This window comes from Piliocolobus tephrosceles, chromosome 10 (assembly GCF_002776525.5).
Source record: "Piliocolobus tephrosceles isolate RC106 chromosome 10, ASM277652v3, whole genome shotgun sequence".
In the NCBI taxonomy this organism is placed as follows: Eukaryota; Metazoa; Chordata; class Mammalia; order Primates; family Cercopithecidae; genus Piliocolobus; species Piliocolobus tephrosceles.
The window spans coordinates 375,850-402,503 of NC_045443.1; the positions used below are offsets into that span (position 1 = coordinate 375,850).

At 53.6% G+C, this 26,654-nt stretch overlaps 1 protein-coding gene across 1 annotated transcript in view; it reads left to right on the plus strand.

Annotated features, from left to right (window-relative positions):
• Positions 1-26,654, plus strand: part of IQSEC3 (IQ motif and Sec7 domain ArfGEF 3) — a 95,832-nt gene that overhangs the window by 43,502 nt on the left and 25,676 nt on the right. Inside the window, exon 3 of the mRNA XM_031936249.1 lies at positions 15,053-15,332. Within this exon, the coding sequence (XP_031792109.1) occupies positions 15,053-15,332 (280 nt within the window). The remainder of the gene's footprint in view (positions 1-15,052; positions 15,333-26,654) is intronic.

The following is a 26,654-nucleotide window of genomic DNA, read 5'->3' on the forward strand; positions in this document are numbered from 1 at the left end:
CAGGAGGGGAGGCGGGGCTCAGGAAGGAGAGGTGGAGTTCAGGAGGGACGGCGGGGCTCAGGAGGGGAGGCGGGGCTCAGGAAGGGAGGCGGGGCTCAGGAGGGAGAGGTGGAGTTCAGGAGGGGAGGCGGGGCTCAGGAGGGGAGGCAGGACTCAGGATGGGGAGGCGGGGCTCAGGCAGCAGAGGCGGGGCTCAGGAGGGGAGGCGGGGCTCAGGAGGGGAGGCGGGGCTCAGGAGGGAGAGGTGGAGTTCAGGCGGGGAGGCGGGGCTCAGGAGGGGGAGGTGGAGTTCGGGAGGGGGAGGCGGGGCTCAGGAGCGGAGGCGGGGCTCAGGACGGGGAGGTGGTAGGCAGGAAACAGAACAACCCCTAGGCCTCCAGAGTAAGAAGGGATCTGGGTAGGGGTGTAAGGGGCACTCTGACCCTCTGCTGACTGAACTGACTCACTGCTGGTCCTTGCTTCTTCCTTTTCAACCACCCCATCCTTACTCCAAGATGGAAGACATATTGAACGTATCATTTATTGAATGTGCCAGGGACATCGTGCTGGGCACTCTTGATATTTTTATCTCACGTAATTCTGTGAGATAGGTGTTATTCCCATTTACAGATAAGGAATCCAGGATGGAGGGAAGTTAGGTATCTTGACCGAGAGACCACTGCTGATTATTTCTGGAACTAGACAGTGAACCCAGGTCCAAATCCGACACACAACCTCTTTTCACAGAGTTGCTGCTAGAATTTTTTTTTAAGCGCTCAAGAGAAATCCTCCCAGCCATTTCACCGGATCTTAAATAACATGTATTTTCTCTGATTATAAGTCATACACGCTAGTTGTTGGAAATGTGGAAAATACAAAATACAAAGAAGAAAATATAAATGGGACTTCATCATGTAGAATTAACTGTAACTGATGTTAGTATTTTAGTGTGCAGCCTCCCAATGTTTTTTTTTTTCTGCGTTGGGTTTTACATCCTCCCCACGCCAATCAAAAATAAAAATAAAAAAGATTTTGTAGTCTGCATTTCCCCCTTGGGCGAGGCGTACTGCGCCCCTTTACAAGGCCTCCTACCCTAACCAGTCCCTCCCGGGCCACCCTCCCTGGTGGCCCAAGTGGCTCGCGTCGCCGCTAGGCAGCAGCACGGCAGGGGCTCTGCCGAGGCCTCCACGTGGGGTACCCTGGAAGAAGGGGCGCTCTTCAGAGAACGCTGCGGGGAGAGCCCTGCATTAGCATAGCTGGAGCATCTCCGCCTCTCCTGCCTCTTTCCATCGGCTGTGATGGGGCCTCAAGCATGATCAATGGACCAGCCAGTGTTTACCCAGCGATTACGGAGCAATTAAATTCTCAATCGATACAGTTTAGTGTTCAAACAGCTGGGCTGGGGCGCCCCAGCCTCACGTGCCTGCTCCAGGAGTGGCGTCCAGGCTGCTGAGAAACCGGCACCACCCACTGGTGGCTTAGGGTGGCAGCGTGGGTCGGTCGGGCGGTACAGCTGCGTCCTCTTTCCCTAGGAAAGGGCAGAAAAACCCTCGGCTTTCCCCAGAGGCCCTGTGGGGCAGGCCCACCCTGCCTGCCTGGCCCCAAGCCCCGGGTCTCTGCCTCCCGCCCCAGGAAGGCAGTGGCGGCAGGGGAGGTTAAGGGAAGTTTTCTTTGTCTCCTTCAGGGTTCACTGGTTGGTTGGGAGAGGACTTTGGAGAAGTTGGGATGGGGTGAAAATCCCCACAAGTCCCCTGCAGTGGCGGGAGCATCTTGCCTGCTGGCAGGGCAAGGTGGGGGGCGGGAGTCCTGGGGTTTGAAGACTGGGCTCTGGGGCGGGATGGAGTGCACCTGCACAGAGGAGCATCCTGGGGAGAGGGGGCTTGCTGCTGTGGTTTGGGCTTTGAGAGCAGGTGTGCTCATGGGTGGCTGAGGAGCTGTGTAGTTAGAGCAGAATCCAGCCGGCCTGGGCTCCATGCCCAGGAAGAGGGCCGAATTCCGACCTGGAGCTACAGGAATCTGCCCTAAGGAACTGTGTGACCTGTCACTTTACCACCCTGTGCATTTTTGTCCGATTTGTGTCTTCCTCGCCAGATTCAGGAGGCATAAAAACCAAAATAGAGATCAAAGTACTTTGAGACTTTGTGGAAGGGGGGCGGTATTAAAATATCCCAGAGAGTATTAGGAAGGTTTTGTCTTGTCATTGACTTTTGACTTTCTGTTCAGAGGACTCTCCTCAGCTAGGATGTGAAACTCCTGTTTGGAGTCAACTATTTGCCCAGGCCAATTTCCTTGTGTAATTTTCCCTCCCAGGCCTTGAGGCCTTGAGCCATCCTCTGAGACTGGCCCCTTCATGTGACCTAGGCTGTCACCAGAAGGTGCTTGGGAAACCTGTCGGTGATGCTGTGCTGGGCTGCCCTCAAAGAGCTGCTCATTAAGGCAGACCACTTGTTGTCAGCAGCATGTTTAGAGATGATTGGAGGAGAGGTCCTGGTACCTCTGTGTCTGTGTTGTGTCTCCCACCCATGAGGGAGAGGAAGCAAATACTAGCCACCATGTCCTGAGTGCTTGCCATGTGCTATGCAAGAATTATCTTGTTTAACCCCAATAGAAGCTGGTGAAATATTATTGCCATTTTACAGCCAAGGAAACTGAGGATCAGAGACAACAAATGCCTTGACCAGGGGCCATGTAGCTGGTGAAGAGCAGAGCTAGGTTTTGAACCAGGTGCTTGTCAGTTGCAGCCTATAACCACCAGGGCAGGAGGCTAGCAGAAGGCAGGTGTTGTCAACTACGGGAAGTGAAGGTGAGGCAGGGAGGTGAACAGCTGCTTCCCACGTCCCCAGCCACAGCCAGTGGGTGACTGAGAGCGCATTGGTTATTGTTCAGGGCCTCAAAAGGCCTGGCCTCTCTTCCCTGCCCCTTTGCCCTGCCCCTTGAGGCTGAGTGTGGACTCCAGGTGCCATCAGGTAAATGCACCAGAGCAACCAGACTGAAGAGAGGAGTGGCCCAGAGAATATTTTTAGGGACAGAAACAGCAACAACAACAATGCTAGCCTTTATTAGTTAAGGAAATACACCTAACTAAAGATAATACTTCCAGAACAAGTGAAAGATGCCACGAGGAACATCTAAGCTTTCTCTAGCCCAGGGTATTCAGTAATGCAGTTTTATCCAGTTTCCTGGGAAATGTGTTCTTATTTCATTTCCTGGAAGCTTCTTGTTGGAATCTTTTTGGATCTCCTTTTCTCACTTCCAGGGAGAGTAACCTCTGTAGGAGTAGAGATTTTTCTAATCCCACTATTTCCTGTGCTTTTGTTTTATTTTCTCTTCTGAAAGGTCTTTACCTCTTCACTTATCTTTTGCCCAATTACATGACCGTAAAAATGATTTTGTACCTGATGTACCTGATGTATGACAAAAAGGGTTTTTAATTTGTTTCATCAAACCAAAAATGAGGAAATAATCTATAGCAAGAGTGATTTGTTCAGATATGGCATTCTTAAGACTTTTTACTGGCCGGGCGCGGTGGCTCAAGCCTGTAATCCCAGCACTTTGGGAGGCCGAGACGGGCGGATCACGAGGTCAGGAGATCGAGACCATCCTGGCTAACACGGTGAAACCCCGTCTCTACTAAAAAATACAAAAAAACTAGCCGGGTGACGTGGCGGGCGCCTGTAGTCCCAGCTGCTCGGGAGGCTGAGGCAGGAGAATGGCGTAAACCCGGGAGGCGGAGCTTGCAGTGAGCTGAGATCCGGCCACTGCACTCCAGCCTGGGCGACAGAGCGAGACTCCGTCTCAAAAAAAAAAAAAAAAAAAGACTTTTTACTGCCTTCGAGCAACCATGGAATGGCTTAAGAAAGGAGGTTTTTAGAGATTTCTTTTGTTGTGATTAAAAAAGCAAAATAAGAAGGACCGCTGCCTATGAAGAAAGACTGGAGTGTGTTGCTGTCTCCAGCAGGGAGACTTTCCATGATTCCCCTTAGCATCCTCAAGTTAAAGTGGCTCCCATTGTCTGAATCAATATTTTCTTTTTTTTTTTTTTTTTTGAGGCGGAGTCTTGCTCTGTCGCCCAGGCTGGAGTGCAGTGGCCGGATCTCAGCTCACTGCAAGCTCCGCCTCCCGGGTTCCCGCCATTCTCCTGCCTCAGCCTCCCGAGTAGCTGGGACTACAGGCGCCGCCACCTCGCCCGGCTAGTTTTTTGTATTTTTAGTAGAGACGCGGTTTCACCGTGTTAGCCAGGATGGTCTCGATCTCCTGACCTCGTGATCCGCCCATCTCAGCCTCCCAAAGTGCTGGGATTACAGGCTTGAGCCACTGCACCCGGCTTGAATCAATATTTTCTACCAGGCCAAATCTGGGTATGATTTGTTCTAAGATTATTTTGACCACATCTCCGGCAGTGGCAGCTGGGAGGGGAAGGCCTCCACTCTGGAGAGGTGTCTACCATTACCAGCAGATACTTTACTCTCCCTGTTTTGGACATTTCTATAAAATCTACTTGAATGCTTTGAAATGGCCTTAACCCAGGCAGTCTCCCTCCGGTAGTCTGTTTTCTAACCACCTTTTTGTTTATTCTCTGGCAGGTCACATAACACCCACACACTTGTTTAACAAGGGTATAAATCCCAATATACCCATAATTCTTGAGTATTGCATCACACATGGCCTGGAGACCCCAGTGACTTCCCTTACAGGGTGTGGATATCAGTTCTGTCCTTATGAGTTTGCTTATCATTTCGGTCCTGTCAGGGAGCACCCACCTCCCATTCTCAGTTTGGCCCTATCTTGCGCAGCTCTTCCTCCTCCTCTTTAGAAAATTGGTTTTTTTTTTTTTTTGAGACGGAGTCTCGCTCTGTTGCCCAGGCTGGAGTGCAGTGGCCGGATCTCAGCTCACTACAAGCTCCGCCTCCCGGGTTTACGCCATTCTCCTGCCTCAGCCTCCCGAGTAGCTGGGACCACAGGCGCCCGCCACCTCACCCGGCTAGTTTTTTGTATTTTTAGTAGAGATGGGGTTTCACCGTGTAGACCAGCATGGTCTCGATCTCCTGACCTCGTGATCCACCCGTCTCGGCCTCCCAAAGTGCTGGGATGACAGGCTTGAGCCACCGCGCCCGGCTGAAAATTGGGGTTTTAATAGCACCTTAGGGATATCTGGGATTAGGCCAAAGAGTTTTTAACTTCTTCCTCCAGGGAGGCTTGCTTAGCAGCTTTATCCGCGTCTACGGTGTTTGCTTTCTGATGGCTGTTTACATGAACTATGGCTACCTCTGCTGGAAGCAGGAGGCTTTTTAAGACTTGTTTGACCAATTTCCCATATACCAATTATTTCCACCTGCTATTTATTAGGCCCCACTTTGCCCAGATCTTTCCAAAGGTGTGTGCTACTCCATAGGCATATCTGGAATTAGCCTATACAGTGCCTTCTTGGCCTTATTCGAGCTTCAGGGCTTGGTTAAGAGCATATAATTCACAGGTTTGCGCTGACCAGTTATTGGGTAATCTACCTTTTTCTCGTAAGGTTTGTTTGTTTCCATCAATGACAGCCTAGACATTGCGTCTTTTGCCATCTATCACTCGGGATGGCCCATCCACAAACAGCCTCATTCCATCAAGTAGTACAGAAATTCAGGGGAATTTCTTTACGTTCTGGTCTAACTTTAGTTTGATATTCTATAATATCTAAACAGTTATGGTCTGATACCTTCTTATTCTCTCCTCTCATTTCCCTAAGAAACTGGCTGGAGTTCGTTTAGGCACCTCTCCAGGGCCCACTGACCTCAGGAGGAACTTGAGGAGGCAAGAGACTGACCAGCTGGCCTTTCAGGGTGCCTTTGACTGGGCTCTGCTGGGTCTGACTCTGGACCAAGAGCTGCTGGTTGGAAGAGCTGCCAGTCTATGGCACCTTCCCTGATGGGCGGTTCTCATCAGCGCAGGCATCCCTGGCTCCTTCCTCGCTTTGAAGGCACCATCCATCTCCCTGGCAGGCCGGGAGCTGCACTGTTTGTATTCCATGCCACCCCCGCTGGTGACCCAGCCACTGCAAAGGGTTTGTCCCGCTCTGAGAGGGGACTCAGTGGCTTTTCCATCTCCTCAGCTGCAAGGATCGCCCCCTGGCCCAGACCAGCTCTGGGAAACAGAGCTTTTATACACCGCCGCTCAAAGCCTCCTGGGGGACCTCTCCCCAGCACGAGCTCTCTCTACTTCAGGGATTGCAAACCTTGGAGGCAGTTCCCTGACCCTTTGGGATCTGCAAGACCCTGACTGCTCCTGAGGCTCCCACGAGGCGTGCTGTGCAATTCTGGCACTCATGTGAGGCAGCAGCATTGGTTATGTAAAGACGGGGGGGAAGTTTGCCCATAGAAAAGAGCCAGGGAAGGGCCAGTACAAATTCAGGACAGGGATTCTTCTGAGGAGGGGAGAGGAATACACAGGGCATCAAAGGCTTCGAATGTGCTCTTTCTTGAGCTGGGTACAAGTGGATATTTTTCTGAACGCTTCACCTCTGTGTTACCTATATTTGCATATATAAAATACTTCATCATAAAAGAAAAAATAAGTAAACTCTGGAGTTCACTAGGCTGTACTGAAGCCACTGGGAGATGACTTTGCGTTGTGGCCAGGGCAGGATGAAGAGGCTGTGGTTCTGCAGCCTCATCCTGAGGCCGGGTGAGAGTGTTGAGAGATGGGAGCTGTCTTCTCCTGGGGCAATCACAGGAGCAGACGTGAAAGGTGAGAAAACCAAGGTGTACGGCGAGCGTGTCTGCCTGGGCCAGAGACGTGCCTGTGTGAAACTGTGTCATGTGCTGGGAAGTGGGCAGGGAGGATGTCCTTAGAGTTTGACACTGACCCCAGAACCATGCCTATTTACGAGAATGTAAAATGCTCAAAGATAGTAGGATTCCGGGGGCAGTAAGATGGCCCAGCCTGGGAGGCTATGAGGGAGGCGGTGTCCTGAGGACGCCTAAGGAAGCTTCCAGAAGAGGCCTTCCCGTGGGATGGACTGAGCAGGGGAGGGCTCCACATTCGCCGCCTGTGGGGACAGTCTGCAGGAGCCACCTTGTGGCCCACCTTGAGGGAGTAGCCTGAGTATTCTGGCCTAGGTGAGGGGAGGGCTGAGTCCAGAGAAGTGGCTGCGATTCCTTTGACAGGAACACTCTAGAGACAAGCCAGCCCCCACCCACACCTTTTGAAACAGTTGTGAGACCAAAGCCTGGAGGCAACAAGGAGAGAAAGAACTTCTCCTAGGGTCCTTGGGAGCAGGGCAGGAGAAGCGTCTGTCACAGCTAATGAGATCAGGGCAGCCTCTGGAAGCGGAAGAGAGCCGGGACAGCCACATCTGCCGTCCTGCAGGGCTTCTGGCCCGGGTGATGGCAGTCAAGGGGCCTTGGCAGAGGAGGCTTATGCCGTGTCACTGGGAGCTGTAGTTCGTCTGATGGCTTCAGGTTAGCAGGAGCAGGGATGGATGGAGCGGGTGTGGCCAGGACCCAAGCAAATGGCAAGTGGGGAGGGAGGGAGCTGGGCCTCTCCTTCCCGCCTGATGCCAAAGCGTCTTATCCAAGCTGCCCTCTTACAATGAGGATACAGAGCCCAGAGAGGGAAATGATTTGCCCACGGTTATACCGTGCACACTGCAGGCCGGGGTGGGTTCCCGCCTGACTCCTGGCCCAGTGCCCTCTCCACCACCTTGGGCAGGACCTTCCAGCTGGTGCTTTGAATCAGCATGAAGTGAATTGATTTCTTGTCTCGTCACTAACACTGGCCTTCTGTTCACCTCCACCCCTCCCTCACACCATCTGGGACGCCAAAAGACACTTCGCTTTATTCCGCCCATCTGAAATCACTGTATTGATTCAAAGAAAGGAGGAAAAAGAAGTGTTTTAGAAAAGGCTAAAAATCTTGAGGGGACGTGAGGCATGTTGTTAGCTTTTGTCTAGAAAATGTTTCGTATCTTTGTCCCAGAAGAGCTTTAAGAACGGCTGGCAGAGTCTGGGATAATCTCATGCAGTTGGCCAGGCCTCTGGAGGGGTCTTTGTGCCCAAGGAGTCCGTCAGCCTTCAGAATGCTCCTCGCAAAGTCTCTGGTAACTACTGTGCTAGCCATTGCCGAGATGGGCGAACAGCCCTCAAGCTCCTGCTCTGGCAAACCACCCCACCGTGGACAGCAGACGCCCTCAGGGCCGAGCCTGCGGGTAGCTCCTCAGTCCAGCCCCTCTGGTAGGAGAGTGCTGGGCCTCGGTCAGCACCTTCCTCCTCCCCTCTCCTCTCCTGGCTCTCACATAGCCCTTCAGTTGCTCCTGTCCCCTTAGCTCCTGGCAGTGGGCAGTGTGGCTGCCAGGGCCTGCCTGGGAGCCCAGAGAGGAAACTTACTACGGAGAGTCAGCTCCCTGGCAGGAGCTGTGTGAGCACAAATGCTGGGGGCACTGCAGGTGCTCTCCCCTCTCACCATTCCTGGGTGGAAAGTTGTATTTCCCACGGTGGTGGATGCGGGTTCATTCCATCTTCATCACTATCCTGGAAAGGAGGTATTGGCATCCCCATTTTGCTGATGAGAAAACCGTGGTCCAGAAAAGTTGGGTGTGGTACTCAAGATCTAGCTAGCAATTGCAGAGCCTGGGGCTTTACTCTGCTCAGGCTCTCCTCCGTTTGCATAAGGATTCCATCAGTGCCAAGGATGAAGATGACCAGGCTCTGAAAAGCCCTGAAATATTTTATCTGTATGACCAGAGAGCTGCCTGTGTCCTTTGGCACACTTCTCAGCATATGGAAAACACTCCATGATTTTCTCTCCACAATAATGCACTTAGCCTGGGGCCTATAGAGTCTGTAAAGGCTCTGACATGCAGGTAAAATTTGGCATGTGTGAAATCATGTGCATTTTTCTAGGAAGAGAGCCCTGAGCCCTTAGCAAAGGTATCTGGAACCCAGAAAAGTTCCATAGGTCTGAGGACAGAGAGACCAGGGTAATCCTGGCCACCAAGAGAAAGAAGGAGAGAGAAAGGCTGAGGCTCCAAGGGGGATTCAGTTCTTGAGGAAGCAGACTCGAGTTCAGAATGTTGATTTTTTACCAGGCGATGCACCGGGGATCAATACCCATGGAAGGGAGGGGAGGGACACAGCATGGGGCAAAGTCTACCGCAAAAGCCCCACAGCAGCCTCGGCCAATCCTACATGGCCCATCAACCTCAGCCCATGTTGGGTAAGAATAGGGAGCCTTTATAGCCCCACTGCAATTGGTGCCTGGATGTGGACAGCCCTTGGAAGGATGTGACTTTGGGCCAGGTAGCTCTCGGTAGCTGAGCCAGTCTTTGATGGGGCCGATGGGGCTAACAGCTAAAGGCATTCTCCAACAGTGCTCCCAGCAGCTGAGCAAGAAGTCCTCCCTCGAAGGAGGATCTGGGTGGTGCATCACCAAGCCCAGCGCAGCATTTCTGCCCTTGGAAAAGTAGTGGAGAATAAATAATATCTATCCATCCATCCATCCATCCATCCATCCATCCATCCATCCATCCATCCACCCATTTAACATTTATTACACACATCTTATGAGCCAACCGCCTCTGATAAGTACCTGTGATAAAAAGGTGTACATGGCACGGTCTGGTGGAGGAGAGAGACACATCAGTGAATAATTAAAGCACAAAGTGGTCATTGCTGAAATAGTGGCAAGTGCCAAGAATTGTTATAGCATAGAGGAGGGTGGGACTGACTCCTCCTGGGGAAGTGAGCAATTCCTGAAAGAGGTGACGAGGCAGAGAAAGGAGTGGCTGGAAGGCATTTCCAGCAGAAGGAAATCATAAAGCAGGCTGGTGGTCTGAGAGGGTTTGGCAGATCTGGCGAAAGTGTCAGTGTGGACGGAGCGGACTCGGCGGGGCTGAGGGTAGAAAGGGAGATTGGAGTAAGATTGTGAATGGACTTTCTCCCACCAGGATTGTGGAGTCACTGATGGGTTTGGGCAGAGGGTTGGCATTAAAGCATCTGTAGTTTCAGAAATCAGCTCTGAGGATAGACAGGCTGGGGTGGCCACTGGAACCCCAGGGCGTCATCTGTGTGCCAGGACCAGGCCTACGCAGCAGGTGTCTAGCATCCCCCTAAGCGTGAGCCAGCTTCCCACCTGAGTGGCCCTCGAGTGTGATGTAGTTCTGTTCCAGCACACAGGTCGTTCTGCTGTTGGGCACAGGTGATATTCCTCTGAGAATGAGCGATGGCCCTGTTGCCCTAATTTCTCAAAGATGTTCACTTCCCATACGCAGATCCTGCTCTCATGCATGGAATGACTCTTGATGCGCTGTGTGTATCTGCCTAATGTCATGTGAACACATCAAAGCTTTCTCAGGATCCCTCTTGGTACCACCCACATTCTACTTTTGGCTTCTCAAATGGGTGCCCCGACCCAGGGAGTGATCCTGTGACCAGCATCACTCATAGACCAGCAGTGACCTCACACTTTCTCCCGGCTAGTGCACTGCCACTCCAGGAATGTTTCTGCAGCAGGATGAGGAGCCTAAGAGAGCGGAGAGCCCCAGGATCCCCCTCCAGGGCTCTGGGAAAGGCCTTAGAAGAAGATGTTCAGGTCCCAGGGAGAATCCCATCCACATAATTCCTGTCGAAGGGCCAGGCTGCCCGAAATCTGCCCACTAGCGAGGGCAGCTGCAGACTGTGGAAGTCAGAGAGACACAGCCTGTGTCTTGGAAGGAGAGGAGAGATGTTCTGGGAGCTAGAGCAATGGGCTTCCAGTTCCATAAGAGACTGGATTGAAGTAGATGGCCTTCAAGTTAAATAGCCCAAGGTGAAGATTCCAACCTCTTCCCCAGCCTTTCCATAGATGGAGAGTGCAAAGAGGAAAACAGAGGCTGAGGACCTGCTCTTGATGCTCAGCCACCAAAGAGAGGGTATAAGGACTCAGGCCTCTGCTGTGCCCTGGAAAAGCTCCAAAGCTCAGATCCAGACTGACAAATGGTCACCCAGAAATCCCCACACCATGGGTCCCATGTGGTGTTGGTGACACCCAAAGTCATGGCCCTTTCGCTGTTTGCTGCTCCAGTGGCTGGAACGGGATGGGAGGAAGCCTCCAGAAAGCCTGTCCATCTGGAAGGCTGGGGAAGGCCATGGGGAGTAGTGGAAAAACCCTACATTTTCAGTTCCGTGAAGGTTGACAAGGGGGCTAAATGTTGAGAACGCCACCCCCCTACAGAATTCTTCATGTTATTTTTCTGGGGGTTCCTTTGGGACTCCACGCCATGTGATTCTGGCTCAGAAAACAGCCACCATCGCCGTCATCCTGTGTTAAGGACTGCTGTGTTCCAGGTGCTGTCCTAGGTGCTGCGTGTGCTTTATTTTTTTCCTGACAGCAACCTTGAAAAGTTGTTATTAGGATGTCCGTTTTACAGATGAGGAGCTAGAGCCACAAAGAGGTTGAATAACTTGCCCAAGACACACAGTAATAGCAGAGCCAGGATTCTAACCCAGGTCTCCCTGACACCAAAGCCACGTATGTTCTTTGCCCTCCACTGTGTAATCTTCAACATTGCTGCACTGAGGACAGTCCAGGGGTTTTGTGGCCACCTTCCACCACATGGTCTTATAGGTAAGTCTGTGGAAGGAAGGCAAGGATAGGGGTTCCCTTTCCAACACTTTTTCATCATGTACCTGAGAGGGCCCAGTCTCTCAGGTCCCCAAGCACAGAGATGGACAAGGTGGAGCTGGGTGCACCAGCCAGAGAGCCTGGAACCTTGGGGCCAGAGGGCCTTGGTGGGCCGGCGTCTGCACTGGGATTCAAGCTCCTAGAGCGTCCAAGCAGGGAGGGCCCCTAGAGAAGAGCCAGCTCCCTCCGTGGGACAGATGAGGAAACTGGCCCAGCCGGAGGACATAAATTGTCCAAAGCCACAGAGCTAGTTGGAGGCATTGTGTGTGCGTGAGTGTGTGTGTACATGAGTGTATGTGAGAGTGTGTGTGTGTGTGTGTGTGAGAGGGGTGGCCCGTGAACAAAGGCCCACAACAGGCTATTTTTTTTAATTTGTTTTAACACAAGTAGTGTATTTGGGACAAGGTGACCCCAGGAAGGGGCTGTAGAGGAGTGGGGGAATGAAACGCAGCAGAGAATGAAGCCATGGCAGGGTTCATTAATGATCAAGTTACTGCTTTGGGCCACTGGGGCTCGATCCCACTGGGGACTTAGGCAGATGGTATAGGGTGTGCCTTAGAGTTGTCCTGTGCAAGGGACAGGGAAGCTGGAATATTTATGCAGCAACCCCATTGTCATTGGCCGAGTGCTGCCATCAGGGGACGTCGGCACCCCAGCACCTCTTGCCAAGCACATTCCAGCAATCAAAGAAATACCAAAGGGCTGGTATTAAAGGTGTCTAGACCCTTGAGTAGCCACCAGTTCCCTAAAGAGTCTTGAAAACCCTTTAGGGTAGAGAGATCCTGGGCATCAGTGCCAAGGACAATCTGGAGGAAAGATGAGTAAACCTGTACACTGCCCTGCCGGCCCCAGACAAGGCTGTGCTGTGGTGGGAAGGGGCTCTTTCCACGTGCTCTGGGGAAGAGATGGCAGGTGATATAGCAAGAGGGATTGAAGTTAGAGCTTAGAAAGAACTTCCCAGTAACACTAGTGAAAAACATATCAAAGATGTCTAGAGGTTGGGCATGCTGGCTCATGCCTGCAATCCCAGCACTTTGGGAAGCTGAGACGGGACAATCATTTGAGCCCAAGAGTTCAAGACTAGACTGGGTAACATAGCAGGACCCTGTCGCTACAAAAAAATTTTAAAAATTAGCCCGGTATGGTGGTGTCTGTAGTCCCAGGTCCTCAGTAGGCTGAGGTGGGAAGATCGCCCGAGCCCAGGAGGTTGAGGCTGTGATTGAGCCACTGCAGTCCAGCCTGGGTGACAGAGCAAGACCCTGTCTCAAAAATAAATAAATAATACTTTTGAAAAAGCTGTCTGGAACTACACTGAGCCATGCAGCTTGATTGGTGGCCACAGAAGAAATGGTGGACATAGAAACAGGCAGCAGCAATGAAGATTTCCCATGGCCAGGGCCAGCCAGCGAGCACTCCTTTATCTGTCAGAGGTGCAGGGGAGTGCTGGGAGGACAGATGGAGATTGAGAGAAGGGAGATTCTCCACCCCAGCCTTGGCTGGGAGGAAGCACCAAGAGGAACACCTCTCTGCACCCTAAGGTCCAGTGGAAGCCACAGGAAGAGGTCCCTCCTCTGGTGTGATTGGGCCCATCTTTCATGGTGGCAAAGTCTTGGAAGACATAAGTCCGTAGGCTGCAGCTCTCCTGCACCAGGGCCACCCACCACCCTGGGCCCCTGTTCCTCATTGGTAAAAACGGGGAGGGTGGGAGGCTGCATTAGATGACCTTGAGGCCCCTTCCAGTCCTGACTTCCTGTCACTGTCCACTGTAGAGGCCATCCCCGCGGCCCCTGGCTTCTTCTCAACTCACCATCCACAGCAGGTGTTGACTAAGCACTCAGCATTTGCCCAGCATGAAGGGGCTGGGGGACATAATCAAATAACACATAGGCCCTGGCTTCTAGGAAGGGATAGGTGGGGAAATAAGAGTTTATTTACCGGGCCAGGCACAGTGGCTCACGCCTGTAATCCTAGCACTTTGGGAGGCCGAGGTGGGTGGATCACCTGAGGTCAGGAGTTCGAGACCAACCTGGCCAACATAGTGAAACCTTGTCTCTGCTAAAAATACAAAAACATTAGCTGGGCATGGTGGTGCATGCCTGTAATCCCAGCTACTCGGGAGGCAGAGGCAGGAGAATCTCTTGAATCCAGGAGGAGGAGGTTGCAGTGAGCCAAGATCTCACCATCGCACTCCAGCTTGGGCAACAAGAGCGAAACTCCATCTCAAAAACAACAACAAGAAAAAGAGTTTATTTACTGAGCACATACTCTGTGCTAAGCACCTGACCTCTGCTGCCTCCTTTCCTCCTCACTGTAACCCCCTAAGGTAGGAACAGACCTCCGTGATACAGACAAGGGTACCAGGACTCAGAGGAAAAGCCAGTTGCCCAGAGCCACACAGTGGTAGAGCTTGGATTTGAGCCCATGTTGTTAACCACGATGACTCTTCTCCTCTGGGAAATAGACAGTGACTCTCTAAGGACAGCTCCTAGTGTTCCAGGGGACAGAGCAATGAAAGCTGCAGTCATCCAGGAAGGCCTCAGAGAGGCGGTGGCTTAGCACTGGGCCTCAAGGGAGGGGCAGAACTTGGAGGCTAGTGGGGAAGGAAGCAGCCTGAGAGAACCAGCTGTACAAAGCAGGCTGGACCATGTCTGCTCCAGGCAGCAAGGTGTCTTAGAGTAGGCGGGAGGGCTGCAGCCGTGGCTCAGCCTGCTGTGGCTCCAGAGGAACAGAGGAGGGGTCAGGCAGGAGCAGGTGTTTTCTAAACCCAGCAGGGCAGGAAGCCCCAGTCCCACACCTGGAGCCCACCCTCCTGGAAAGGCTTATGCCCAAGCCAGGCCGGGCACCTTCCCTCCTCCAGACTGGTTTGATCAGTCTGAAGATGAGCTGGGTTAGTGTGGATCAGCTTCCACAGCCACCTGAGCCTGTGCCCAAGGAGCCAGGCCACCGATCCGATAATTACAATAGGTAACACGTGTAGCAGTCACCATGCGCCAGGCACAACTTCAAGAGTTGTAAGTAACTTCAGCCTTCCAGTATCCCTATGAGGTAGGTACTGTTACTGTGCCCATTTTATAGATGGAGAAACAGGTGCAAAGAGGCTGAGTGACCTGCTCAGGGTCACACAGCTAATAAGAGGCAGAGCCCAGATGCACTGCTCTGCTGTACTGCTTCTAAGCAGAGGTTCCTGAGCCCTGGCCATAGCTGCCCCGTCCCTCTGTCTGAGATGCCTCCCCACGTTCGGGTTCTTCTCCTTGCCCAGGGCTCGTCCCTGCCTTGGTAGCCCCTCCCTAGAGAAGATTGTGAAAGACATCCCCTCCAGTCCTCGCCACAGGAAAGGCCAGGCCGAGTGCCTGGCTTCTCTCCCCAACCCCCACATCCACATGCACCCTGTCCCCCTCTCCCCCAACCGAGCACCGTTGCCTTTTGTTCACAGTGATGGCTCCTGCGCCCAGGCCGGTGGGGGCATGGAGGACTCCGTGGTGGCAGCGGCGGCGGTGGCAGCCGGCAGACCCAGTGCCCATGCCCCGAAGGCTCAAGCCCAGGAGCTGCAGGAGGAGGAGGAGCGGCCGGGGGCAGGGGCTGCCTCCCCAAGGGCTGGCCCCCAGCACATGGCCTCCCCCGGCCGGCAGCAGCCTGCCCTGGCGACCGCGCTGTGCTCCCACACCCCTGCCGCCTCCGATTACGAACTCTCCCTTGACCTAAAGAATAAACAGGTACCCAGGGCCTCCTAGGGGGGCGGGGAGGGTGGTGAAGGGGCCCTGTCTTTGGGGGCTGTCGAGGGTACCAGGGATATCCCTGCTGGGCCCCCTCTGCTACAGGCACACCTCTTTTGCCACAGTTCTCCTGCATTGAACGACCTAGTTTGCCCTTCCCTGGACCAGCCACAGGCCTCTGCCTTCTACCATGGCAGGGCTCATACCCTCGCGATGCCAGGCCCTTGGGCAGCATATCCAGGGGCTCTGCTCCTTGTACAGCGCTCAGCAAGCCTCCACTGCCCCACAGACCACTAGGCAAGGAGCCCGTTGTTCTCTGGGCAAGTCCCCACCTCCACCTGCTGCTTAGAGGCCGTAGTCCAGTTGCCATGCCCACCAAGGGAGTCGAGGCTAGGCACCCACAGGCACAAACGAGGCACAAAGACAAAGGTCTCCTGGAAGCAGACAGGATTCGCAAGATCCATCCAGACTGGGGGAGTCCAAAGCTCCCCTATTGGAGAACAAATTCCATGGAGGGGCCTGGGCCTCCATCTTCCATTCAGGAAGAGAAAGTGGCCAATTGTGGGGCCCCCATTGAACCCCCAAAAAAGATAATGCCTCAGTTTGTCTTGGCAGACAAGAGTCTTGATGGAAGGGGTGTGTGTGTGTGTGTGTATGTGTGTGTGCACTTCGAGAAAGGTGATGGCATGATACTCTTAAAGAAAGGGCTTTGAACTTGGAGATGTAGACGTGGGATCCAATCCTTGCTCTTCCTCCTGATGAACCCAGTGGCTTTGGGAGTGCCAGTTAAGCCCTCCGGGCATTGATTTTTTCATCTGCAAAAATTGGAATTAACTTTGAATCATTTCCAAGGTCCCTTCTGCCCCAAAATGTGAAGGTTCTAAAGAACAGTTCTTCAACCCAATAGGCAAGGTACCTTCAGAAAGGAAGCTTAGTCTCCACTAAGACTGAGTCAAGCCAAACTCACCTCCTTCCTCTCTTGGCATTGATGCCAAGCTCATGTCCTGGCTCAGGCCAGCTGTAGGCAGCACATCAGTAAAGGGTTTGACCAAATCCCCCAAGATATCTATGTGCACATGCTGGGAATGTGTGGATTCCTAACAATGTAGTAAGCGGGATTGTTCTCAAACCAAATTATCCAAAAAATGTCCATCCAAAAAAATCCCAGGGAGTTAAGTGGAAGCGCTGTCCAGGTCGACCATTAGACAAGGCAAATTGAGGCACACAAGTTGCATTCACCTGGCTGCTGATGACATAAGGCTGAAAGAGAACAGCTGATACCTTGGGGATAGCATCGCAGACTTTGTAAATACCTCATCAGGGGCCAGGCGCGGTGGCTCACACCTGTAATCCCAGCACTTTGGGAGGCCGAGGCGGGTGGATCACAGGATCAGCAGTTTGAGACCAGGCTGACCAACATGGTGAAACTCCATGTATTTTGTAAAAATACAAAAATTAGCCAGGCGTGATAGAGGGCGCCTGTAATCCCAGCTACTCAGGAGGTTGAGGCAGGAGAATTGCTTGAGTCTGGGAGGAGGAGGTTACAGTGAGCTGAGATTGCACCACAGCACTCCAGCCTGGTGACAGAGTGAGACTCTGTCTCAAAAAAACAAAGCAAAACAAAAAACATCTCATCAGGACAGAAGGATGGTTTTAATGAAAAAAAAAAAAAAAGTCAGATGAAATGTGGAAAAATCTAAAATTCTGCTCCCAGCTTCGGAAAGCCCATAGCACTAGTAGAAGACGTTCAGGCTCCAGCCTGAGAGACTGGCCTTAGGGTTTCAGGTGCCTGGAAGCTCAGTCAGGAGCAGGGGAAGCAGCTGCCAGAGCAGGGAGGGCCCGTTTCACACTTCACGAGAGGCCCACACTGCCCGGCAGAAGGGAGTGCTGCACCCGCCGCAGCCCCGCGCCGCTGATGGTCAGGACCCTCGAGATCCGCGCTTGGTGCTGGAGGCTGCATTTAAGGGAGGAAACAAGAACCCTGAGGCTCCTGATGAGCAGGAGGATGGGCTGGGGTTATGTGGAGAGATCGTAGACAGGAAAACAAGTCTTAGATACAGAAGGGCTGCATGTGAAACATGATTTGATGCATTTTCTATCATTCCAGCCAAACACACTAGCACCAGTATGTGAAGGCTCTAGGAGGGGGAGATTTTAACTTAATTAACAAACTGTGAAAAATATGGAATGCCCTGCCTGTGAGGTAGGGAGTTCTCTGTCTCTGGGAGTGCCCAGGCGGGGCTGGGTAACCATCCACCTGCGACGTATAGTGTGATCTGGGGGCCACTTGGCCAGATGAGGGGTCCTCTGCTTCTTGAGGTCAGAGACCATCTCTTACCCATTTTGATACCTTCCCCAGCATCCAGCAGAGTGTGCTGGACACAGTAAGAGCTCACTGGGTGAGTTTTTTTTTTTTTTTTGAGACGGAGTTTTGCTCTTGTTGCCCAGGCTGGAGTGTAATGGCGCGATCTTGGCTCACTGCAACCTCCCCCTCCCACGTTCAAGCAATTCTCCTGCCTCAGCCTCCCGAGTAGCTGGGATTACAGGCGTGCACCACCACACCCAGCTAGTTTTGTATTTTTAGTAGAGACGGAGTCTCTCCATGTTGGTCAGGCTGGTCTCGAACTCCTGACCTCAGGTGTTCCACCCGCCTCGGCCTCCCAAAGTGCTGGGGTTACAGGCGTGAGCCACCGCGCCTGGGCTGGGTGAGCATTTTTTTAAAATAACGATGCTGTGCAAAGCAAGAAGGGAATGGGATACCAAGAAACAAAAAATAATGCTCGTACCTGCCCCCAAAAGAGATTACAGTTCCACTTAAGGAGTATCCAGTCAATAACACCAGATAAAACGTGTATATTGGTTTGGGCAGGTGAGTGAGTTTGGTTTTGACTGACCAGGTGCAGTATCGGGGTTGGTGCGGGATTCTGGTCGGTACTGTGGGCTTTTTCTATGGGGGCATAATTCTAATAGATGACTTCTGCACGTTGGCCAGATTGAGTCAGGTGAGGTGAGGAGTGGCAGTGGGTGCAACAGGGCCCTCTGCTGAATGAGTCCAGCCTGGGAGAATAGCTTGGTTCCTCTGACCTGTGTATCCCTTTAGACCAAGTAGGCTGGGGGTTGGGGGAAGGGGACAAGTAAGGCTTGAGGAGACTAGAGCGAGGTTCTTGGAAACATGGCACACATTTATAGGAGATTGAACTCTACTCCTCTCTCTTCTGCCATGAGCTGTATGGCCTTGAGCAAGTTGCTTGACTTCTCTGGCCTCAGCTGCCTCCTATCTCTGAGACTTCACAGGCTCTTCCCTTGGCCTCACTCTCTGAGGTTTCCACTCTCCCCACACCCCTGCACTTAGCCTTCTCTTGCTTTAGGACTTGCTTTAGGTACCTCTCCTCTCAGGCAGCTTTCCGTGCCCCCCAGGCCTGCACTGGGTGCCCCGCTCAGTGATCCCACAGTACCCCGGTGTGCCCTGTCACAGCCCTTCAGCCCTGTGTCAGCCTTTCCTGTTTGCTTGACCCCCTCCTGAAGGCAGGTGCATGACTTGGTCCTCATTATATTCTCAGTGCTTAATGCAGTGCCTGGCGAAGAAGCTGCTGGAAGGATGAGAAAGGGGAAATGGTCACTAAGTAACATAAAGGGAGATGGGTATACAGCCTGGGGCCGGGAACCGACTGCCTTAGGTCTCTTTGAGACCTAGGACTTGGTATCCCAACCCAGTGATTCCGCCAGCCACCCTGAATCCTGTGGTCCATGGCCTGGGAGGAGTGTTGGACACTCTTAGCTCCCCAGCCCGCCGACCCGCCAAGCCTCCTGTGTCAGCCAGTCCGGATTCCCAGGAGTGTTTTCCTTGGCTCTTCTCCCTCCTTCACCTCTGCTCTAGCCCCAAGCCCCACTGACTCTGCCTCTTAACAGTTCTGGAATCCCACCCTCTCTTGCCTTCCCCACTGCCCCGCCTCAGGAGGCCAGGCCGTCCTTCCTCTTGCCTGCGCCCCTGGCGAGACCTCCTGCGCTTCCCCTTCTTTGAGCTGTGCTCCTTCCAACCTCACCTCCACAATGCAGCTGAGTCATCTTCCTAAAGTGCACCTCTGACCGCAGTGATCCCTGGGAGAGCCTCTGATGGCTCCTCCTGGTGTGCAGGACAGAGGCCTCTCCACGGTCCCTGCCACAGCCCCAGCCCCACGGGGGTTCCAACCGTTCTCATTTGCTGTCCCGAATCTCAAGCCACCCTCACCTCTGGGCTTTTGTGTGGTTTTGTTTCCTCTCCTGGCGATACTCCTCGCCTGTCCCTGACCCCGTCTGCTGCACCTGGGAGACTTCTGCTCATACTTCAGGTTGCAGCCGAGGCACGTGCTTTCACCCATTGCCTGTTGCCTCCTCTGTGCTGTCTGGGAGTGGGAGCTGTTCTGGTTAACTGCATGGACCATGTTGTTCTCAGGGCTGTGTGGAGTTGAGCAGGTGGTGCTCGGGACACCTCCAGGGTGCTGCATAGCCCACAGGAAGAGCCGGTGCTCCTGGAGCTGTGCCCTGGGAACTGCCCTGTCCTTGCCCACCTTTGCTCCCTGCACCTTGCACAGTCTTGGGCACCTAGGAAATGCTCACCAGGGAAGGAACATAGGAATGAAGGCACAAGCAAGTGAATGACCGAACGAGGCCTGCCCTCCAGCTTCCTGGCCCCTTCCCCAGCACCTGTCACAAGTCACACAGCAAGACGGTCCTCCTGCCAGCTCTTCTCTGCTCCCTCTGCCTTCGACCCTCTCACCCCACCCCCGCAGTCCTGGGGGATACAACGTAGGGCGGGCCAAGGAGTGAGCATGCAGGTTCCTTTGGGAGCCCTTTAGGGAAGTGGCTGCGGCCAGGACATAAAGCGCCTAGCTGTGATTTTGAAATTCCTCCAAGCCCTCGAGGGGGTTTGTATCCTGTTGCGGAGTGACTGGAGCCCTGGTTGGCCATCTGAATTGCAGAGCCCTCTGGGCTGTCCACGCCAGAGGGCTGTGGAGCTGTGGTCAGTAGAATCTGGACCCTGCTGCCCGAGCCAGGTCCTGGACAGAAGCCATGTTCTGCTGGAGAGCAGCCCCTCCCCACAGATCCCCAAACCCCAAGCCTCAGGGTCCAGCCTCACTGGGGGCACCTCTTCAGGGAGATGTGGTGGCTGTTTCTGAGTCACTTTCCCTCTTTGCACCTTGGGAAAGAGGTTCATGTGTGAACCAAGGGTTGTACCAGAGTGCCTCCTGGCCCCTTCCCACGCTGAAGGTGAGATTTCTATCATGGGCACAGAGGGCACCGGGGCACCAGCCTACAGAGGACAGTGGTGAGGACGGGGCACTCCAGGGGTTGTTCCTCTCCCCAGTTCATTCAGTTCGGGGAACCGCACTGCACAGCCGCTCCATCCCAGGCCCTGTGCTAGGCCTGAAGACACTACGATGCAAAAGATACAGGCCTAGTCCCCAAGTCATCAAGTCATCAAGGCGCCCACAGCCCAGTGGTGGGCGGACACAGGCCCGGTGGTGGGCGGACACAGGCCCAGCACCAGTGGTACTGCCTGAGCTGTAGCTCTGTGTCAGGCCCAGGCTAAGAGTTGCCATGTGTTATCTCCCCGGGTCTACACAATGTCCCCGTGAGGTTGGCACCATTACTGTTCCATTTCTGGAATGGGAAGATTAAGGTTGAGTGATGTTAAGTAACTTGCCCAAGGACACAGCCCTAAGCAGTAATGCAGCCAAGACACGGACTCCACAGCCCGTGGTTTTGACCGAGTACCTTCCACCATCTCTTGGCATTACAGTGAGGAACAGGCCCCGTGGAAGCGGCACACACGGTCTGTGGAGCATGAGGAGGGCAGGCAGCCCAACCTGGGTTCAGAGCCAGCTCCTGGGGCAGCTCCACTGGAGAGTCTCGTGACCTCACTACTGGCTGAGCCATAGCGCGTCCCCCATGCCCACCTGGCTGCCCTCTCCCAGGCAGGCCTCAATGCCCTGCGTGTCAAGCACTTGCTGTATTCCAGACAGCAGGCTGGGAGGAGGGCACACAGAGCGGGCATGAGTCCCCTGCCTTGTAGGAGGCCGCAGCCCTGCCCAGCACAGACCCAAGGCTCCTGTGGGCCTCTCTGAACACCCTCAAAGCACCAGCGTCCCCAGGCTCTCTGCTCCTCAGCCTCACACCTGGGCTCACCTGGCCAAGTTCTGGAGGCTTACAACAGGCTGTGCTTTCACGGTCGCAACTGGGAAGTCTTGGATGGGAGCAAACTCTCGCTCACATTTGGAGCCCCCCACACCTGGCCCGCGCTCCTCAGCACTGTGCCCCCCAGCTAGCGGCTCTTCCTCCCCACGCTCTGGCTTGGCCGCCATCTTTCAGCGGCCTCTCCAGGCTCAGCTGCCGCAGCAACCTGAAAAAAGGGAGCCTGTTCTAATTAACACTGAGAGGCTCATTAGAGAGACGGAGGCCCCCGCGGCCCCTGCCGCTGCTGCTTCTAGCAGAAGCTGAGAAATTGCTCTCTTGGGAGGAGGCGAGGCCATCAGTCCTCCTGATTTCTGGGGTTTAGAGAGAAGTGAGCAGAGCTGCTCCCTGGCCAGCGGGCTCAGACCCCTCCTTCCCTGGGGCTGCCTCCCCTGCCCCACCTCTCTCTGCTCTCTGACCTGGCCCTGGTTCAGGATGGGACTGGGGTAGATGGGAGGGCCTGGCTGTCGTGGATGGAGCTGACCTAGGCCATTAATGAGTCCCCAGGTCCTGCCAGGATGCCGGGGGTGGGAGGAAGGATGGAGTCCTGGGTTCCAAGCCCAGGCCTGGACAAGAGCCTGGATTTTGATTTCCCTGGGGTCACAGGAGAGAATTCAGTTTAGTTCATGTCTGCAAACAGCCTCAACCACAGGTCTGGCACAGCGCTGGGCACAAGAGATGCAGAGACAGCTGTCTTGCCTGTGATGGACAGTCCGCGGTGAGAGCTCTGAGCAGGGGGTGGCACTGAGCATTGAGGGTGGGGAGGAAGGTGCAGGGGACAGTGCAGGTTGGGGGTGTGGCAGGCCCAAGTCTGGGATCGGTGGGAGTTGGTTGTTAAATGGGTTAGGACACACGATGGTGAGCCCAGAACTGAATTCCAGTGTTATTCAGGGCGCACTTGCTCCATGCCAGTTAAGGTGCTGGGTGCTGGACAGGATGACTAAGACATATTTGATGCTGTGAATAACTTTTGCTCTGTTGGAGCCTGGGGGAGGGAAAGGGAGGGAAGGATGGGTTGGAGAAATGCCACAAAGATGAGTGCCGAAGACTGAGTGTCACAGAGAAGTTGAGGCCGGAGGCAGGGAGACCCCGTCTGTTCCGGGCATTGAGAGGACTGCATGGAGGAGGCACATTTGAGATAGGTCTCGAAGAAGAGGACACTTCTACCTGGACGAAAGGGGAGGCTGGGAGTTGAGGTTGGGGAGAGCATTGCAGGCTGGGAGAGAATGCAAATGAGTGCGCAAGACCGGTGGGGGCAGTGGGGGAGAGCAGGCAGGAGCTGCTGAGCAATGTGGACTTCGTGGCCCTGCCAGATTGTTAGGGCTGGAAAACCAGGAAGAAGCGTTTGCATCCGTTCGGGGCAATGGTTCTCAAACAAAGAACAGCCTGTGTTGACGCCTGCTGAGAGCTTGGGTCTGGTTCTGCAGTGTGAGGTGATGGTGGGAGTAAGAAGGACACAGAGACAGCAAGGATGCTGCGGGCATCGTCCAAGTGGGAAGACAGAGAGCCCTATGTGGTGACATTCTGGAAAGAAGATCATGGGCGATCGCAAAAGGTCTAGGGGTGGGGGGCCCAGGAGCTACAGCAGGCTGACAAACACAGCGGACAGGACCAACAAAAACCCCAGGGCAAGGCGAGTGTCCCAGGCTGGGTGCTTGTCAGGCCAATAAGGAAGTCAACCAGAGCTGGTTTGGGTGAGGTGGGGAAAACAGTCTAGATGGACAGAGGATCCGCAAGCTGTTGGAAATGTGGGTCTAGGATCAAGGCTAGGAATGGAGGCTTGAGAGTCATTCCCATCATTATCACTGTCACCATTAAGCAGTTGCCACTTAGTAAGCTCCTGTTCTGTGCTGGGTGCTATGTGAAATAATTTAATCCTCACTAGAAGATACAGGGTCAGCAAGATAAGCCCCACTTAATAGATATGAAAACTGAGAGTCAAAGACGTTAAATTCATCAAGGCCAATCAGCAGGGATCTGGGGCCGGCCATTCCCCTTATTTACCACTTGCTCACCGGCCCATCAAAGTAGAGTGAAGTTAAGAGAATGCACTGGGTCCTCAGAGGGAAGGCAGACAGGGCTGAGAAGGTGCCAACCTGGGGAGCCTGTTTAGAGTGACCTGGAAGGCTCTGCCTGACACAGCTCCCCTCTTAATTCATTGTTAATTAGCACCTGTCACGGGTTCCTCTGATGATGGCCAATGCAGAAGCTATGGACGATGTCCAGAGTGTACGGGGAAAATTAAAATGTGTGTGGAGACTGGCAGTGGCACCCATGTGACTCGTAACCAGCGCACGTAGGAGTTTTGTGGCCAGAATACAGGATTAAGAGGTTGTAGGGAGACAGGACAACCAGGATAGACTGAGTAATAAGCACGGGGAGAGCTGCAGAAAGGAGCGGGGAGGGAGGCTGAGGAGGCCCTTGGGCTGAGTGACAAGCCCCAGATCTGCCTCTTCCCTGCTGATGGGCCGTGGATGAGTTTAACATCTCTCGCCCTTGACTGAGACAGGAGGCAGCAGAAGCCAGAGCACAGGGCTCAGGGCAGGGTTGGCTCAGTATCTGGCGTTTGCTCCTGGAGTGAGGCAGAGGCTAGTGTTCCTAGAGGTTCAGTGGAAAATAGGAATAAAGGGAACGGGCTAGTGCCCCAGAGGCAGTGGAGTCAGCAGAGTTACGCTGTAGCCTGGGGAGATCTGGAAAGATCTGTGGCCAGGTGCAAAGCTGCAGATAGAAAGAAGGAAATAGGAGTAAAAGGAGCACCTGTGAGGTGAGCTGAACACACAAAGGAGGCAGGAGGGGGAGAGCATCTGCTGTGGGTCAGGTTAGGAAGGTTTTTGAGAGTCACAAATATAACTTTGGAATTACTTTGTCCAATACATACTCGTTGAAGACCTACTATGTGCTGGGCACTGTCCAAGCGTTGGAGGAGACAGCAGTGACCATAGAGGGCAAAATCGGCCCTCGTGGGGCTTGATGTCTAGTGGAGGATGTGATGGGACAGATTCAAGAATGTAAAATCTGGTTTTCTTTCCTGCTTGGGTGAAGCATCAACATCGCCCAGTAGTAGACGGAGTCTCCTAGGGTTATGTCAGCCAGTCTTCTGCCTTCAAGCAGGATGACACCATGCCAAGGGCCTGGACCCCATCACCATTTTGGGAGCATCTCGAGCAATGGATTTCATACCTTCCCTGTGTTACCAATAGCATCTCGTGCTGCAGAAGAATGTTCTTGGGCCTGGGGTTTCTCTAGAAGTACAAATAGGCCAGATGAGAAAGAAATGTGAAATCTGGCCGGGTGCAGCGGCTCACACCTGTAATCCCAGCACTTTGGGAGGCCGAGGCGGGTGGATCACTGAGGCGGGCAGATCACCCAGGCGCCAGGAGTTCAAGACCAGCCTGGCCAGCATGGCAGAACCCTGTCTCTACTAAAAAAAAATACAAAAGTTAGCCAGGTACAGTGGCACACACCTGTAATCTCAGCTACTCTGGAGGCTGAGGCAGGAGAATCGCTTGAACCCAGTAGGCGGAGGTTATGGTGAGCCGAGATCGTGCCACTGCACTCTAGCCTGGGTGACAGAGCAGGACTCCATCTCAAAAAAAAGAAATGGGAAGTCTGTCGGTTTCTTATGGTGCTTGAGTAAGGCTGACAGAAATTGAGAGTAAAGGAGCCAGTTTAGTGCTCAGTCCCCTTCCTCTCTACGTTTCCCCTGGAGAAGGACTTTCCTGCCTGAGCCAAAGCCAAGTCCCTATTCCAGGCCTCAGGAAGTGTGTCCAAGTTCAGCAGGGAGAATGAGCCAGGCTACATTATTTCTGCAGGAGCAGGAACAGAATGCCTCAGAGGCAAGTGTCTGTGTCTCTTATGGGTGCATGAGGTCATACCTAGTAAAGATCAAGTGGGCAGCTGTCCAGTTCACACCGTGGGCAGAATTCTAAAATGGCCCTCAAGTCCCCTTCACGCCAGTGTACACATCCTATATAATCCCCTTCCCTTGAGTATGGGCAGGATGAGTGAATGTGATGGGACATCACTCTGATGATTAGGTTACCATTGGGTCGCTTTTGAATTAATAAAAAGAAACATCATCCAGGGTGGGTGTGAGCTAGTCAGGTCCGCCCTATAAATGAAGCTGAAGCCCCAGACAGAGACTGTCCTGTTGGCCTTGAAGGACTGAGCTATCAGGTTATGCAGAGGGCCACATGCCAGGGGACAGCAGACAACCTCTAGTGACTGAGGGCCTAAGTCCTGTGATTACAGGAGCTGAACTGTGCCAACAAGAGTGAGCTCAAAGGAGGACCCTACACCTTAGATGATATTGCAGCCCTGAGTGCTGTCTTGGTTTCAGCCTGGTGAGATCCTGAGCAGATAACCCAGATGAGCCGTGCCCAGACTGGATTCACAGAGCGACGTGAGAAATAAACAGGTGCTGCTTTAAGTGGCTGGATTTGTGGTGATGTGCTGCACAGCAGTAGATGAGGAAGACACTTGGTGTGGTTTAGAGCACCTTGAAGACACCTCCAACAGGGGGATTGTGCTAGCACTGGGAGCTTCCTCCTGCTCAGGGCCTTGTCCCTTACGGAATGCAAGTAGCTTTGAGAGAAGCCATATAGGAAGCCTTAGTCGCCATTTACACATGAATCTGCATGAGTTCCCACTATCTCCGAGGGTAGAGTTGGAAGCTGGGGGAGACAGAATGATGTCCCCAGGTGTGGGAATGGGGAAGGCACTGAATGGCCAGGCTGGAAGCACTGAAGACAAGCCCTGAGGACGCTGAGAATGCCCCGTTTTACCTGGGATTGCCTTTGTGGATTGGGGTTGTATCCTCAAGGTCTCTTGAGCTAAGAGGGTACCGCTGCTAGCCTGGTAGTGGGGCACCCATTGTGCCCTGCAGGAAGGGAGCAGAGGGCACGGCTGGGCTGTGGGAGGCAGGCATTCGTTCTGGCTGCAGCCTTTGGGGGCTCCAGTGGAGCAGGAAGCAGGCTGAAGTATTGTGCTGAGGGGTGAAGTGTGGCCTTTCTATCTGTACCCTCCCGACCCACGATCCCTGGAGAACGTGGGAGTGACGTCGTCCTCCTGGAGAACGTGGGAGTGACGTCGTCGTCCTGGAGAACGTGGGAG